The following is a 16,746-nucleotide window of genomic DNA, read 5'->3' as shown; positions in this document are numbered from 1 at the left end:
CATCCCAAGTGCTTAGCCATAAGTACTTACCCCAATAGCTGGGACTTCTTCACTCTTTACTTCATTTATTCGAACCAAATAGTTAACAAAGTCTCTGGCAGCATTGCTCTGTGCATCTTTTTTATTGGTGGAATTGCCCATGCCAGTGTAATTATATCCTTCCACTCGAACCTTTAACAGACAAGGAAAAAATGTATTGAGATTGACCTGGGTAATCCTGGGATTTAAAAAGTTCATAATTCAATAGTCCATTAAGGGTTAACTGTTGGAGACATACTCTATAAACACACTGAAAATAACACACCTATGAGACTTCACAGGCTAGCTTATGAAAAAGCTTGAATCATGCTGCCCCTCGATAAACTAATCCAAAAAGAAGAATATTAACTTATGTGGCTTAGATATTCTCTTCTCACGTAACAGAATGTTCCACATTAAAATCCAATTTCGTAAGATCCAAGAACAAGCTCTCCATTTGTATTTATTTTAAGCACTTCAACTTGAAGCGATCAAGAATTGCTCTACTTTCTACAGGAGTCAGTAGAAGTGCAAACAGCAGATGCAACTTTTCTAATCTGCACTGCTGGTAGGTATGGAAGCTGAGGAAGATGCATGTTCTAATTAGAACAATCTACCTATCAGATTGTTCTAAAAGTAATGTTCACTTGAAAATGATTTATAATGAAACAACAGCAGGTAAATCACAATAAAGAGCATTCTCTAACATGCAACACTTTAACATTTCCAAATAGAAAATGTTCTTTTAACACCAAAACAAGCCTCAAAAATCACATAAATGTAAATGTTATTCTTTATTACCTCACATGTGAATTTCTGCCTGTTTTTGTTCCCCACTGCTCTAATTTCATAGGATGGGGTCATCTTCCTTTTGCCACACCAGGCATACAGAAAATTTTTAACATCACCCATGATTCAAGTGTCTTCTTCAGACCTAAGAAAACAAAAGTTAGTTAAAAACAGCATTATTGGGGCCAACCCGATGGTACAGCGGTTAAGTTTGCACGCTCTGCTTTGGGTGCCCGAGGTTTGGACTGTGGGCACAGACCTACAGACCACTCATCAAACCACGCTGTGGAGGCATCCCACATACAAAATAGAGCAAGATTTGCATGGTTAGCTCGGGTCAATCTTCCTTACCAAAAAAATCCAAAACAAACAAAAATCCAGCATTATTTATAAGAGCAAGTATTGGAAATTAACAATCTGGAAATAACCAATAATTGGAATTTACTGAAAATCTAAGTTAAGTACAGAATAGTCTATCATGCTGCTATTAAAATTGCCTATGAGGAAATTTTAGACATGATTGGAAAGTCATGGCACATTAAAAGAAAAACTGTAAGATTTGAATTACATAAAAAGCATATATGCATAAATCAAGACTAGAAAGAAATAGCCCCCAAAATGGTTATCTTTGGGTGACTATGAGTGATTTTTATCTTTTTGTAAAAAATATTTTATGTAATGTGTCCCCCTACCCCGCCCCATTTTTGTTTTTAGAATAGGCAGCTTATGTGTTTTAACTCAGTTCTCACAATGGTAGATAACATTATATGGTAGATACTATTATCATCTTTTACAGAGGAAGAAACTAGGGCATAGAAAGTTTAAGTAACTTTTTTCCAAGTCACCCACCATGGAGGCCTAAATTCAAATCCAAGTTACTACATTATGAAATGGTTACCAATCATTTTGTGCATAAACCCAATAGTTTATTCTCATTCCGATCACGTCTCCTTGGTAGACTGTCCTTAAAGTTGTAGGTTATATATTATATTAAGTCCAAATGTATTAAATATTCAGTACTTGAACCGAAAACAGTAATGTTAAATATTCTGTACCAATCTCTCCTTTATGTTTTATCATTAAAACTCGAGGATATTAGCTTTTCTAGAAGCGCAACATAGTTGGCATTCTCCCTCTACTCCAATTATAAGATACCAAAACATACGGAACCCATGAATCTAAGTCTAAATTATAAACAAGGTATCTGAGATCAAATTTAGAACCAATGAAAATATGTTATGAATTTAGTTTGCTGTGAGAAGAAACCCCATTACTAACATTAAACTTTGGTCTTCTGTTAATGTTTAGTGCATTCTGTTAGCACATAAGTCTAATGTCATCACACTGGACCCCCTAGTATAAACTTGTTAATAAGTCTATTCCGTAGTCACGGGCTAACCCTGGGGACATCCTATTAACTGAAAAGTTATGGAAAGCTGAAGATGTCTATATATAAACTCCCCCCCCGAATAATTAATTCAAAAAACAAGTCCTCAGGATGAATGAGTATCATGACATATGAAGGACTACACCATCAAATTCCCTCCTCCCTAGTTTCACCTAACTGTAATATTCAATATCAACTGTATGCCAATGATTCCCAAATATATATATGTTGAAAATTCAATCTTCTCTCTTCAAATTTCGAAATAAAGTTCATCCAGAGGCAGCCTCCTGGCATAGTGGTTATTAAGTTCAGGGCATTTCCTTCAGAGGCCCTGGGGTTTGGGGGTTTGAGGGTTCAGATGCCGGGCTGCGACCTACCCACTTATCAGCCACGCTGTGGTAGCCACCCACATGTAAAGTAGAAGACTGGCACAGACGTTAGCTCAGGGTTAATCTTCTTCAGCAAAAAAAAAATTAAAAAATTAAAAAAATATCACGTTCATCCAACTGCAGCAGTAACATACCCAGGTGAATACTAACGTGGCATCTCAGTCAAAACAGAATTTTAAATTTCTTCCCAAACCTGTTCCTCCTCCTCCTAATCCCCAGTGTTCCTACCTCCTTAAATGGCACCACCATCCACTCACGTCACAATTTGGGAGTCATCCACTCCTTCAAGATCCTCCATAGCGATCCCGTATGGAGCCCTTCCTACGTGCCAGGCAGTAAGAATCCTTACAGGATCATCTACGCGAACTACTTTACATAACCCTTACAACAACTATATAAATAAGCATTATCGTCATCTCCTTTTCACAGGTGAGTAAACTGAGACAAAGAACAACTTGCCCAAAGGACAGAGCTCTACGTGGGGGGGACTCAGAATTCCAAACCGGGTAATCCGACTGCTAATCTACTACGCAATTCTGCCTCCAAAACACGTCAGTAACCCATTCGATTCTCTCCATCTCCCCGGCCACCGCTACTGCACACCTGGAGGACTCCAATAACGTCCTAAGTGATTTCCCCGTTTCCACTCTGGCCACCCTAAAATCCATTCTCCTCTTAAATCCATCTCGCCACACTCCAGTCACATGGCCGCCTTTCAGCGCTCACTAATCCCTGCTGCCTCTGCAGTTCAGCTTTCCCTCCGCATCCTCACAGCTGACGCACCCTCGGTCTGAAGGCCGAGATCCCAGCCCACAGGGCTACCTCTTCGAAAACGCCACCCCTTTCCATCCCATCTAAAGCAGCTCTCTCCCTCTCCCTCTGCAACTCCTCTTTCCCGAAACCCGCAGGCATTTGTTTTCCTGGAGTCCCCCTCCCCCACCAGGCCCGCGACCTCCGCGAGGGAAGGGGAGGGACTGCGCCTAACGTGTGCACCGCTCCGTCCACAGCGCCCGCGGGGCAGCGCCCCGTATTTACGGCCTGAACGAATGAATGAAAGGCCCTGGGCGCGTCCGCGTCACGGCGGGCTCCCCACCAGACCATTCACCCCCTTTCGATCGGCGGCGACAGCGCCACCGCCGCACGAAGGTCGGAGGAGAAAGTGGGGTTTGTCTGCTTCGGACACAGGACTGGGGATGGCCGGGAGAAGGAGTGGGGGCCACAACGCTGCTCCCAGCAGCGCCAGCGCCGTGCAGCTAGAGGCTCCCAACCCGCAATCCGGGAACCCGGCGGGCGGCTCCCCTTCCCCCACCCGTCGCCGCGCTCCGCAACAAAGCCCGGCTGCAGGGCCTCGGGGCTCCACGCCGCCCCAACGGGTGGCGAAGACGCCTTGCTCTTACCGGCCTCCGCTTCCCGGTGCCGGAGAGCACAGCTCTCTCCAGGCGGCCCTTGACGCCGGCCTTCCTCACAAACACCCGGCAAACGCGCCGCAACTAGCGTGGAGGCGGCGACGAAATGGCTCCGACCGCGGCGCCAGAGGGGCGGGGTCAGTGGGCGTACGCATGCGCAGGAAGCCAGCCCGGCCCGAGGGCGTCCCGCGGGAGGGGCGGGGCCGCCGCAACCTCGCGATGGGGAGCGTCCTGTCGCCTGGGAGATCGGCTGACCCTTGCCCGCCGCTCCCTAGGCCGGCTTTTCCCCGTCGTGCGCTAGCTGCTTTGGAACATTTTGGGTAGTTTTGATGCTGCAAAATGTTTCGCACCTTCTGTCATAGGGACAGATGAGGTTCTTTGAAGCCAGAACTGGAAATCTAGGGTGCTAGCTTCATAGGGTTGTTGAGATGATTGAGATGGCACGTGAAGGGGGCTTAGCGCAGTACCTGGCACATGATAGATGTTCAATAGGTGGTATTGTAGTGATTTCGATACTCTAATGCGAACATCTCCTGAAAGAGAAATAAGCTCATGAACGCAGGACCCCTGCCTGGCTAGCTTAGGCCACTCACCGCAGTGCTTGGCACATCCTAAGTGCCTGGGAAAAACTAGTTTAATGAGTAGATAAAACGTGCAGGGTTGTCTTTGCTTAAATTGGATATCCTTTGTCTTCAGAGTCTTTGGAATAATTTGTATCCTTAACTATCATATAATAGTCACTGTTAAAATTTTTAACTCTAATTCTTCCCATGAAGGCAACATTACAAAACATTTCAAGTTGGGTTTGTTCCAGATAGTGGTTGTCCCATTATCTGGGCCCATCATACTATCCATCCTTATTTTCCATCTCTTTCATTACATTTTTTCTTAACTCTTCTTGCTCATAGTATTCAATCCCTTTCACTTTGTGGCTCTTACAATCAGAACAACACAGTTTATCATTTACTCATCCTTTTATTTTCTCCATATATTTGCTGTCTTCAATTAAGAATAAAATCACTGAGGGAAAAACCTTAATTTTTAATTTATTTTTTACCCATCAGAGTAATCAAAGCAGCAGGTACCTGATAGTTATTTGTGATAAGGGAAACTCGATTAGCATAAATGGATTGCAATTGTTTTGTAGTAGGTAATGAACACAGCAAAAGTGTGAGCATAGTAAGTGTGAATAAAATTTTCACAGGTGGATCTTTACCCTCCAAGGACTAAGGAAAATTTTATTATTGATTTGGTTCTTAATTTAGGCATTACATCTGAGACCTACAATCCCCAGGGGACTGGCATTACCTTTGTAGGTTGCCCCTGGCGACTAGCACCCTCTAAGATCTTCCTTAACATTTGCAGATGAAGCTTCAAAACATGCTCCAGAAATAAAGAAAGTGGAGATTTCAATCCAACTATTAACTGTTCCCAGTATATGACTATCTAGAAAACTACAGAGGTTAGCAAAGCAGGACAGAAAAGTGTGGGAATTTATTTTAAGCTATGATAAGGAAATAAGTAACATTCTTTCTACCTAAGAATGTGGAACTGAGGCTACAGATCACTCTTAATGATCAAATAATAAAAGGTCTGTTTCAAATGGGTTACTTAACATTTCAGATGTACCTTTCTGGCTAGAAATGACTTAGTTCCTGAGGTTGGTAGATAATAAAGGTTATAAAGATATATATTAAATTTAATCTGTAGATTGTATGGGGGGAAAAACTGGCAAGTTTTCTCAGACCATTTGTTACTTCTGCCAATCAACTGGACTGAGGCAAAGTTTCTGGCAAGGAGGATGGGATGGTTATAACTGACATTTATGGTTAAAATGGATGATGAGAAATGGAAGAGGATGCTTTGGCTCATCACTCTTTCTGTTTTTCAAATACACAAAGAGCTGGGGAGAGGGAATGAAATAAGAAAGCCTGATACCAGAACTAGCATTTAAGCAAGGTCATGGTGTCTTGAGGAGGCCAGGGCTGGTGAAGTTGGAGCCCACTCAGAAGCTTATGAACACTAATGACACTTGTGCCCTTCATCACTCTTGTACTAGCATATACAATGTTGTACCCAGACAGGGATGAAAGGTTTTTTAATTAAAAAAAAAAAGTCTCACAGAGACTTCCTGACAGCTGGGGTGGCTTGACTTCAGACTCTTAGGAAGTTGCTTATGCTGTTGAATAGGTTGAAGTCCTTGTATTCAGGATTCTTCTTGAATTATACAACCTTGTGAAATTTCAGTTGTACATTATTGTTAGTCATGTTGTCGGTGCACCACTTCACCCTTTGTGCCCTCCCCCCACCCCCTCTTTCCCCTGGTAACCACCAATCAGTTCTCTTTGTCTCTATGTTTAACTTCCACCTATGAGTGGAGTATTACACTCTTTTCACTTCAAAACCCAGAATAAATTAGGTTAAAATTGGTAGGTTTACATTAAGAGCATATAAAAAGGCAAAAGAAGTGAAATTTCACGGGGGGTAGAGAGAAAGGCAAAATGAAGGCAGGCAGGCAGAGAGGGTGGGTGCTGTCTGCATTCCAAGAAGGTATCCAGTCCAGAAGGTCCTGTGGGCCAGACTCTTCTGGCGGTCTTATCAGTGCACCCGTGGAACCTGGATGTCAGACAGGTTGATGAGAAAGATCTATAAAAAAATAGTCCCCTTAAAGAAAAGTTCGAAGGTACAAACCATAAGGCAAAAAACTAAAGGCATTGATTATATCTAAATTAAGGATATCTGCTCAATAAAAGACACCATGGCCCAGCGGTTAAGTTCTCTCATTCTGCTTTGGTGGCCCAGGGTTCGTTGGTTCAGATCCCGGGTGTGGACATGGCACTGCTTGGCAAACCATGCTGTGGCAGGCGTCCCACATATAAAGTAGAGGAAGATGGGCATGGATGTTAGCTCAGGGCCAGTCTTCCTCAGCAAAAAGAGGAGGATTGGCGGCAGATGTTAGCACAGGGCTAATCTTCCTCAAAAAGAAAAAAAGAAGAAGAAGAAGAAGAAAAAAAGGCACCATGAATGAAGTTAATAGATAGTTGACAGAGTTGGGGAAGATATTCATGATGTTTGAGGTTGTCAAGAGATGATTAACTGTTCTAAGCTATTCAAGGAACTCCTTCAAATCAATAAGAAAAATGTAGCAATCCTCACAGAAAAATGAGCAAAGGACATGAAGCAGCAGTTTTCAGAAGAGGAAAACCAGAAGGTCACTAAGCATACTCAAGGTGTTCAAAAGAATTAGTAACAAGAGAAATGCAATGAAAACAGCACTCAGATGTCACCACATATCCATTAGATTGGCAAAAATTAAAAAAGTGAATAAATGTCAAGTGTTGGTGGTGATGCGGGGATAAAAGATTCACCATACCCAGCTGGTGAAAAAGTAGACTGGTACAGTCATTCTGAGAGAAATCTGATACTACTTAGTCAAACAAATTGTGTAAGTGGGTAAAATCAAAAGACTTTACTCTTGGATATATATATACCTATATATATTTATAGTGATTATATATATATATATATACACACATCAAATTCTAATGAATTTGATTCTAATGAACACATATATAGTAAGATATATATATATATACACATATCAAAGAAATTCTCATGTAATTCCAAAAGAGAACAATCAGATATGTTTATTACAGTATTATTTGTATTGGCAGGGAGCTGTAGGCAATCTGGGTGTTCCTCCCTAGATAGATAAAATGTAGTGGACGTTAACCATGGAATCAAATGCAGCAGAAGAAATGAATTGGATATACATAGACCTTGAGGGTACAGGGATAAGTGAAAAGAATAAGGAACAAAATAAGTTATATAAGATCATTTATATAGATTAAAAGTGACAATACATATTTTGCATAAAAAATTTTTAAAGATACACATTAAACACATTAGAATGGATGTATGTTATGGGGGAGAGGAATGGGAGGGAGGGATTATTTAAAAAGGGAGATTTCAACAATTCTAGACTCAGATATGGAAGATTGTAAATGATAAAGATGTCAAAGACGGACACATGGTCTAATTCCTACTTATGTTAATTAAAACAATTATTTGTTGAAGGCTTTTTTTGGTACTAGGCACTGTTCTAGAGGAAACAGCCATAAACAGGATAGATGAGATCCTTTGCTCATGGAGATTACACTTAGAGACTTCTGCGATAGAATAGCTTTTATCAGACCAACCCTCCTGCCAAGAACAACTCTAAAATCTGAAGGAAAAAAAAAAGTCAAAAGAAAACAGCTGTTTCAAGCATTAGAAAGCAATCAGGGCAGCTAACATATGAGGGGCCAAAATCCCGGGGAAGAGAGAACAACAGAGATTTTGTGTCACTTCTCACTTTGAGGCATTTGCTGAATCCCAAGCTGCCTGGGGCAAAAGATCAAGATGCCAAGTAGAGAACAGTGGTAAGAGGCTGAAAAGCTAAGCAGAGCTCTCAGCAGTCTCGTGGTACTGGAGAGACAAGCCTGGAGTCCACCAGGGAAGAGAGGCCCTGGTAAACGCTGCAGGCTTTCATCTGAGACCCCCTGCAGAGCTACATTCTAAGGGGAAGGACAGACTCTGGAGAATGAAAGCTAGCCTTGAATCCTCTCATTTCCTGATTAGACCAAAGTGCTCTGCTTTACTCTTCCTGCCAGAAGAGGAAGATAAAATAATCTACAACCTCTCAATTTTTTTTTTGTAGAGTTTTCCACATTCTTTAGAAAAAAAAATCTCCAGGCAACCCAGGAGACAGGCCAAATGACTGAAAATCAAGAGAAAAAATATAATAGAAACAGAGCCATAAATGATTCAGACATTGAAATTATCAGAGACTGTGTAAGACTTGTGATTAATATGTTTAAGAAAATAGATGAAAACATTGGAGATATTTTACAGAGAGCTGGAATAAATGAAAAAGAATCAAATAGAAATTTTAGAAGTAAAAATACAATAACTAAAATTCAAAACTCAATTAATGAGTTTAAAATAGTTTGTACATAGCAGAAAAGAGGATTAGTCAATGGGAAATAGATCAGTAGAAAAGATCCAGATTGACCTTGCAGAGAAAGACAAATGATAAGTACATAAAAGAACCTAAAAGATGACTCAAACATGGTACAAAGGTCCATGTAATTCAAGTTTCAGACGTAGAAGAGACATTGAATGGAACAAAAGCAATATATGAAGAGATATTTTCCAAAACTTATGGAAGACACAAAGTCACAGATTCAATAAAGAGATTGCATTTTAGCAGAGAGACAAACAATAAACAAAGAAGCAAGTAAAATATTCACTGGTAATAAGTGTTATGCAGAGGATTAAATATAACTCTGGGATACAATTTGACTGGGTGGCTATTTTACAATGGCTGCTCAAGGAAATCCTCTCTGAGATGGTAATATTTAAGCTAACATCTGAATGGTGGACAATAAAACAGCCATGTGGCACCCTGGACAGGAGCAGCTCCATCTTGGGCCTAGAAATTTATTTCAACAGGGACGGTCTGGGACCCAAATAACTGGATATTTGGGAGGAAGTGATGGTGGGGGATAAATGGCTATTGTTTCTCCATGTGATCCTGATGTGGGTCAAGGCTGCCCCAGGTAGAGAAGCCCAAGGTGTCCTGGCTTACATGCTGATCTATATGACCTGATGGATTTTATGGTGTGGATCAGGGTTGCCCCAGGGAGAGAAGCCCAGGGCATCCTGGCCTACCTGCCGATCTATATGACCCAATACATATCTAAAGTGGTACGACCACACAGTAACCAGACCCCACCTGCACTGATACCATTTAATGACTTTTTACATCATCTTTCCTTTGTCTAGTAAAAATAACTCACACACAAATGCCTTATAAATTTAGCCCTAACCCTCAACACATTGCAGCTTTTCACTGCTCATAGGTTCCGTCCCCATGCTATCCTCTGAATAAAGGAGCACTACTACGAGATCTTAAGAATCCAAGAAATCTTTCTTTCGACTCTTTGGCTCTCCGAGCCCGCATGAATCCTAACTCCTGCCTTGGAAGCAGACCTAGTGGCCATAGTTTTTGTAGTTTATTTCATTTCTTCTGATCCATTTTCAGACAGTGCCCTGTAAGAAAGTTCTGTGAGTCTTCTGTCTGTGTGGCACCAGCATGACTCTTTCCTGAACTCCTCCAAGGGGGTAAACTGTTGGGGCAGATCAGCAGGTTTTCAACTAGATGCAGACTAAGCTGAAGGAACTCACCCCAAATTTTCACATGTAATCAATTCAATTAATTCCGGTCCTTTCTATTTTTTAAAAAAATGGAGGTAGTATTTACATACATAAAGGTGAACGTGAACAACCCTTAAGTGCACAGCCCTCGGATTTTGTACCTATGTGTAACCAGTGGGACCACCCCCAGAGCCAGACACTGACCATTTCCATCATCCAGAAAATTATCTTGTGTCCCTTCCCAAAAGTAACCACTATTCTGACATTTATCACGATTGTTTTGCCTGTTCCTGAACTTCATAAAAGTAGAATTGTGTAGTATGTACTGTTTTGTGTCTGGCTTATTTCACTCAATAGAGTATTTTGGAGATGCATCCATGTTGTTAGGCATAGCAGTACTTTTTTTATTGCTGTTTAGTCTTCCATTTTATGAATATTCCACAATTTGTTTTCCCATTCTCCTGTTTATGGACATTTGTTCTAGTTTTGGCTAATACGAAGAGAGCTGATATGAACATTCTTGGTTAAGTCTTTGGTCCTTCTGCTTTTGTTTTTTTGTCTTTTGGGGTTTTTTGCAATGGGGGAACCACAGCCCTTTGAACTGCTTGCAGTATTGAGGTTCCATCAAAGCAATATTTAATAATTTTATTAAAATGTGACCCCAGCTCTGTGGCCATTAATTCTTTTTTTTCTTTTGTTTGAGGAGGATTAGCCTGAGCTAACATCTGCCGCCAATCCTCCTCTTTCTGTGAGGAAGACTGGCCCTGAGCTAACATCTGTGCCCATCCTTCTTTACTCTGTGTGTGGGACGCCTACCACAGCACAGTGTGCCAAGCAGTGGCATGTCCGCACCCAGGATCAGAACCAGCAAATCCAGGGCTGCCAAAGCAGAACGTGTGCACTTAACTGCTGTGCCACCAGGCCAGCCCATGTAGCCATTAATTCTAACTATCATCAGTGAGGAGGGCTTAGAGATAGTTGAGTCTCCTGATCATGATTCGAAAGAATTTAAAAGACTTTGGGCAGCCTTTTGAAGAAGAAATTCAAAGACTGAAGAAAAAGAAAGTGTAGATTGAATGCACTGTTTCCACAAAAGAGTCACTAAGTGGCTATACTAGTTTTCTGTTGCCACATAACAAAGTACTCAATCTTAGTGGCTAACACAACACCTGTTTATTATCTCACATTTCTGTAGGTCACACTCTTGAGAGAATGGTAGAACATTAAAAAGACCATGGTCCTATTTGCTCTTAGGAAGACTAAATGAATTTTATGAGGCTAAGTTTCAAGTGTTTTAAGTGGGTTGTTGATGGTCCATTGACCAGAGAGCAAATGATGGTTTTCCTGTTGGAAGGATGAAAACCGTGTGGACGGGAGTGCGGGAAGAAACCTGCAGGAAAAGACTAAGAGAAGGGACATTGGCTCTGATTCCTGAGAGTGGTCTCTGTTGGCCTACGGCCTGGAATGTGGCAGGTACCACTGTTTGAGTGCCCGGGAACTGTGCTTCATCAGGAATCTAACCCAAGTCCTGAAGTGCAGGACTTTGGGTATCTGCTACTGAACAGTATGGTCACTCCTATTGGTCCAGATGAATCAGATGTCACCTCTCTAGGGAAAGTCAACCTGGGTCCTAGGCTGAGATTGGTTGCTAATATGCCTTTTTATTTAAAAAATAATTTATCTATCTAATTCTTAAGTTAATGCATAGGCGTTGGCCCTGTGGTTAAGTTCACGTGCTCCGCTTTGGCAGCCCAGAGTTTTGCTGGTTCGGATCCTGGGCGCCAACCTAGACCGCTCATCAAGGCATGCTGAGGCAGTGTCCCACACAGCACCACCAGAAGGACCTACACCTAGAATATACAACTTTGTACTGAGGGGGCGCTTTGGGGAGAAGGAAAAAAAAAAGAAGATTGGCAACAGATGTTAGGTCAGGTGCCAATCTTAAAACAAAACAATGCATAAATGATTGCAAAAAATTTAAATGATATAATAATACATGAAAAAAAATATTAGTGTCATGCTCCTGAGAGCCAACTGTTCAACTTCCAGGAAGTCTGTGAGCCAGCTGACGTCATGTTGTAGTTTGAAATCATCATGGTGGGAATACTTAAGACCATGGAAACTGGCAAATGCTACAAATCTGGGCTTCTTTCCCCAACCTCTGCCAGAGCCAGCTGTTAACCATTTACTCGCTCCCCACTGGCCGTGGTCTGGGCAGGTCCTTTGGCTCCTCTGGGTTGAGTCTTCCCTTCTCTCGAGTCAGGGGTAGGGTGGATGCTGGTCTTTCAGCTCCGGCCTCCTGCTCTGCAGCTGGGAAGCCTGATGTTGAATTGTGCTGCTTCTGAGCTGCCTTGGAGCCTGCCTCCTGAGCCTCAGACTCAGCCCGTGATGGGGCGGTTGGGAGTGGCACCTCATGCGGTACCCAACTGCTGAGGTTCAAGGGCTTTCCACACTTCAAAGCGGCCTTCAGTGGTCGTTAGAAGACCCTCGGTCCTTTGAGGATGGCAACGCTTGCCAACTGCCTGTTTCCCCAAGCTTTATGTTCTCCTCCAAGGATGAGACTCCTGAAGCAAATGCTCTCTGAGCACCTTCACCCCTCCCATTTGAGGCTTTTGGAGTTCCTTTGAGCACAGCTCTGCTCACATGTCTCTGATCACTCCATCTCAGACTACTACACAACTTCCTTCATATGCACGCCGAACGCCAGTCGTGCCCAGGTTCTGTTCTTAGCACTGTATATACACTCTGCCTGGACAATCTTATTCTTCCCATGGTTTCAACTACCATCCATGTGTTGCTATCTTCTAAACATCTATCTCCTTCCAAAACCTTCTTCTGAGCTTCAGACCAACACATGTAAATGCATGGTGGACCTCTCTACATGATGTCCCCCAGGCTTTGATTCTTGGGCGACAATCCTGATTCCTTCATTATTGTGACAGCCTTTAAGATGGCCAACAGTACTCTTTGCCATCTAAAATTTATACCCTGTGTAGTCCCATCCTACATTGTACTAGGGTTGATCTTTTTGACTAATTAAAGGCATACAGAAGGGGATGGTAGGTGATTTCTGAGATTGCTTTAAAAGACTGTGGCTTTTGTTTTGGGCTTTGGTTCGCTCATGCTTGCTCTTACTCTCTTCTCTCGCTCACTCGGATCTTTCTAGGGGAAGCAAGGTGCCATAGTGTGGTGAAAAACTGAAGCCTCTGACCAACAGCCACAAGGAACTGAGGCCTGCCCACAACTGTGTGAGTGAACCTGGAAGCAGACTGTCTAGCTCCAGTTGGACCTTGAGATGAGTGAAGCTTGACTGCAACCCTAAGCCAGAACCACCCAGTCACGCTGCTCCTGGATTCTTGACCCTCAGAAACTGTGTGAGTTAATAAATATTTGCAGTTTCAAGCTGCTAAGTTTTGGGGTGATTTGTTACACAGAATAAATAATAAACACAAGTATCTTCCATATCCGGGTTCTGTAGATTCTTCTTTTTAAGTATCTTTCATTTCATTCCCTCCTCTCCATCCCTGCTACCACTTCCTTAGTTCAGAGCTTCATTGTTGGTTACCTATTGCAGCAGACCACCAAATGGTTTACTTGTTCCCAGTCTGTCTTCCCAGGTACTCATCACAGTGCTTCAAGAGTAACATTTTTTTTTTGAAGAAAAAGATTAGCCCTGAGCTAACATCTGCTGCCAATCCTCCTCTTTTTGTTGAGGAAGACTGGCCCTGAGCTAACATCCGTGCCCATCTTCCTCTATTTTATATGTGGGATGACTGCCACAGCATGGCTTGACAAGCAGTGCATAGGTCTGCACTTGGGATCCGAACTGGCGAACCCTGGGCCGCCAAAGCAGAACGTGTGAACTTAACTGCTGCGCCACTGGGCCGGCCCCAAGAGTAACATTTTTAATACAACAAGTCATCACATACCTCCCTACCCCATACACACATAAATACTTCAAATCTCTCAATGATGGTGACTCATTGGTTTCCCATTTCTTGTCTATACCTCTTTGACCTGACGTTCCTCTAAAATCACTTAGCAAAAGGCATTCTCTTCTTGTGTTAGTTACTGTTTCAAATAGTCACACATGGGTCATTCAAGAGCTCACAGATATTCTCCATTCCCTACCCTCTACTGTTAGATGGAAGCAGAGTCAAAAATTCGCAACCTAGGAAAAAATATGAGGGTGGTACTATAATCTGGGCTGTAGTAATACCAAATGCAAATTTCCATTTCAGCTCTTGCCTTGGGTTTAGTATCATTTTCCACTGTATTTTGCCAGCTACCAGTTAAAAGGTTTAGCAATGATATGTTTCTCTGTTGTATAAACACATACTGAATGCCGTGGATAGCTACCAAAACTAATAACTAATACTTCACTGTGCATATGATGTGCCAGACACTCTTCTATGAACTTTACATGTATTACTTTGTGTATTCACAAGAAGGTAGATATAATTTCCATGTTATAGACGAGGTAACTGAAGGACTGAGAAGTTGAATAACATATTGTAGGTCACACAGCTGGTAAATGGTGGAGCTGAGACTTGAACCCACACAGCCTGGATCTGAGGTCATCCTCATAACCACGAGGCAGCCCTGCCTCCCATACAACCATGTTATACTGTTTGCCATTTCGTACTTTACTGAACCCAACTCTCCACTACATCAGTAGCTCCTTGGGCTTGAATCTTGAACACTGGCTAAGAGGTGTTGTTAATAGTAGACAAATGGTTTTAAGATTCCAGGTGTAAAATATGGTCTAGTGTTACGGAGTTAAGATTCATATCATGGCTCTGCCACAGACCATGTGTGACCTTGATAAAGATATTTAACTTCTTCCTGCCACAGTTACTTGATTTTAAAAATGGGAAGATGCTATATTGTATCACTTCTAAAACACATTTTTACAAAACATTTTGATATCTCTGGAATGAGATGGCATGTCAAACTTTATCTGTTTTTTTCTTTCTCAGAGGTATATAAAATAATGATGTCTTACAATCAATAGCATCTTACATTGGATGAAATATCATTACCTACATTATAAAGTAAGTATAAAGAATAAATAAGCATGTGAAGTTCAGTACCTGGCATACACCATATTTAAAACTATTTTTTTCTAAAAAAACATAACATCTGAAAATCACATTGTGTTCATTGCACCCATATATGGTTGAAAGGCTGAGGCCCCACCAAGAGCAAGGTTGCCGAGAGGTGTACAGATAAGGATCCAGGGTGAGCTGCAGTGATCAGTATGTCCTAGAGCACAAAAAGTGATGTGCCACCCTTTAGGGACAAAAGGCACCAACCCAGAACATCCCAGTAAGAATGTACATTTCACCCACTAGGCATAATTTTGTTAAAATAACAAGCCACAAAACACCAAGCTGATCAGAGGCAGAATCTGGATCATTCTTCCAAGATTTAGTTTTAAACGTGTCACTACAGTAACCCATGGCTCAAAAGCCAGGGAGAGTTTGGTCTACCGTTAAGTTCAAATGATGCTGTAGACCCAGAGAAGGATGCTGCTGAGAACAACTGTGGGTGCCCACTAACCGAGCAAACAAAACAGAGTTGGAGAAAATAAGGACAGGGCCTGAAATGTACCCAGACACAGCAAATGCAATGCTTTAAAACAAGAGAAAAGTTAAATTATTTTTAAAAAGTGGAATAATGGTACTGATAATGGGCTATGACTTAAAGGACTGATGACTCTTAACGTGATGAATGTCACAGATGAAGCGTGTAACCTGGATTCCAGCAGAAATGAGTGTCCAGATTTTGAGGATGAAGAATAAAACATATCTGATACCTTTAAAATTATATTCTTCCTTGTTAATATAGTCATGGTATTCATTGAAATGCCAATTTCTATTAGAATTATTACTTTTTTATGGCTTGCTGTGCATATAGGTCAGTGAATATTTGCTTTTTTTGCTTTAACAAGCAAGCACGACAGTAGAAGTCAATCCCATGTATTATTTTTCTATATCCATTGTACCAATTTCTATTAAATCATTTGTTTATCTACAAGTTCTGTGGCTACTTGTACAGAAATTTATTCAAGTTCATTGGATTTTGCAACTTGCTTTTTTCCACTTTTACAGTTATATTTGCTTTCTCTGCCTTTATTCTATAGGAATTAGTTTAACTTTACAGTTTGGCTTGTTTCTTACTTACATAGTCATCGAAACATGATATTCACATTTGCTGTTACGATTCTCATGTTACAGTGTGAAGCTTTATTTCCCCGTGCATTTGTATATTCGAGCATTTTGTTGCCTGCTTTATACCAGCTCTCGCTCATACCAGTAATACCTTTCTATAAGGTTATGGGGTTTTACTTTTTTTCAATGTTAAATAGTTTCACATATTCAGAATTTGTAATTTTCTACTGGATACTAGTATAGAACGTACTGTATTTTTATGAACTACTTTAGAAAAACTTTCAATAAAGGTAAATGGGATATGCTCACCCATTAGGAGAAAATGACTGTCAGATTGGAACACGTAAGCACAATATAAATTTGCTGTATTTAAAAGAGGTATCTAA

The 16,746-nt window shown here is 41.4% G+C and overlaps 1 protein-coding gene across 1 annotated transcript in view; it reads right to left on the bottom strand.

The window, feature by feature from the left end:
• DHX9 (DExH-box helicase 9) overlaps nt 1-4,076 on the bottom strand; it is a 48,068-nt gene extending 43,992 nt beyond the window's left edge. Inside the window, exons 1-3 of the mRNA XM_046682558.1 lie at nt 3,981-4,076; nt 820-952; nt 31-171 (exon numbers count right to left, since the gene is read on the bottom strand). Of these exons, the coding sequence (XP_046538514.1) occupies nt 31-171; nt 820-930 (252 nt within the window). The 5' untranslated portion in view covers nt 931-952; nt 3,981-4,076. The remainder of the gene's footprint in view (nt 1-30; nt 172-819; nt 953-3,980) is intronic.
• Nucleotides 4,077-16,746: the final 12,670 nt, after the last annotated feature.

The sequence above is a fragment of the Equus quagga genome, chromosome 13 (genome assembly GCF_021613505.1).
Source record: "Equus quagga isolate Etosha38 chromosome 13, UCLA_HA_Equagga_1.0, whole genome shotgun sequence".
Taxonomy (NCBI): domain Eukaryota; kingdom Metazoa; phylum Chordata; class Mammalia; order Perissodactyla; family Equidae; genus Equus; species Equus quagga.
Note: the sequence above shows the minus strand (reverse complement) of the source record. Positions and strands in the feature narration are given on the sequence as shown.